The sequence below is a fragment of the Lycium ferocissimum genome, chromosome 4, assembly GCF_029784015.1.
Source record: "Lycium ferocissimum isolate CSIRO_LF1 chromosome 4, AGI_CSIRO_Lferr_CH_V1, whole genome shotgun sequence".
NCBI classification, from domain to species: Eukaryota; Viridiplantae; Streptophyta; class Magnoliopsida; order Solanales; family Solanaceae; genus Lycium; species Lycium ferocissimum.
Window position 1 is genome coordinate 68,214,022 of NC_081345.1, and position 1,031 is coordinate 68,215,052.

A 1,031-nucleotide genomic window follows, 5' to 3' on the forward strand; every position below is an offset into this window, starting at 1 on the left:
TTATAACGCAGGCACAACCTACGAGTCACATATGATGACGTAGGTTGGGCTCCTGAGCACTTTGCCAATTTTTCCTTCTTTTTTGTGTTCCGCCTCACTCCTACACACATAAACAAACATAAAAAACATCACGAAATAAAAATATCATACAACATGAAAGTAAAAATCTTGGGTTGCCTCCCAAGAAGTGCTTGATTTAATGTCGTGGCACGATGGTTTTACCCCTCTCATGGTTCGTTGAGGTAGATGACCTCAATTATCTTCACTTCATTGGATAAGCCCAAGTAATTCTTATCCCACTGCCCATTCACCTTGATTCGATCTCCACTTGGGCACATAATCTCAATTGCTCCATGTGGGAACACTTGGGTGACTTCGAAGGGACTGGACCTGAGTCTTGAATTAAACAACAAAACACAATATCCGGGGTTGAACTCTCTTTTCAAGATCTTCTTGTCATGGAAGTGCTTCATGCGGGCCTTGTAGAATGAAGAGCTAACATATGCTCTAAATAGGAATTCATCCAGCTCATTAAGTTGTTCCATCCTCAAGTTTGAGGCATCAGCCCGATCTAGATTCAACTTCTTCAAGGCCCACAATGCCTTATACTCAAGCTCCACCGATAGATGACAAGCTTTTCCAAACACCAATTGGTAAGGAGACATGCCTATTGGTGTCTTGTAAGCTGTTCGGTAAGCCCATAGCACATCATCCATTTTCCTCGACCAATCGAATTATTTGCATTCACCGTCTTGGATAGGATGCTCTTGATTTCTCTATTCGACACCTCAACTTGCCCACTTGTTTGGGGATGATAGGAGGTGGCAACTTTATGTTTGACTCCATATTTTTAAAGAAGAGTCTTGAACAATAGATTGCAAAAATGAGAGCCAACATCACTAATGATTGCCCTTGGAGTATCAAACCTTGAAAAGATGTTATTTTTCAAGATGGCGGTGACATTTCTTCCTTCATTATTTGGAAGCACCACGACATCAACCCACTTGGACACGTAGTCAACCTCCATACAG

The 1,031-nt window shown here is 41.7% G+C and overlaps 1 protein-coding gene across 1 annotated transcript; it reads right to left on the minus strand.

Annotated features, from left to right (window-relative positions):
- Positions 1 to 227: 227 nt before the first annotated feature.
- On the minus strand, positions 228 to 716 carry LOC132054292 (uncharacterized). Its single transcript, XM_059446335.1, has one exon. It carries the CDS (start codon positions 714 to 716, stop codon positions 228 to 230), a length of 489 nt encoding a protein of 162 aa, XP_059302318.1.
- Positions 717 to 1,031: the final 315 nt, after the last annotated feature.

Coding starts and splice junctions, on each gene's coding strand:
- LOC132054292 (XM_059446335.1), bottom strand. CDS start 716: ATGGATGATGTGCTATGGGCTTACCGAACAGCTTACAAGACACCAATA.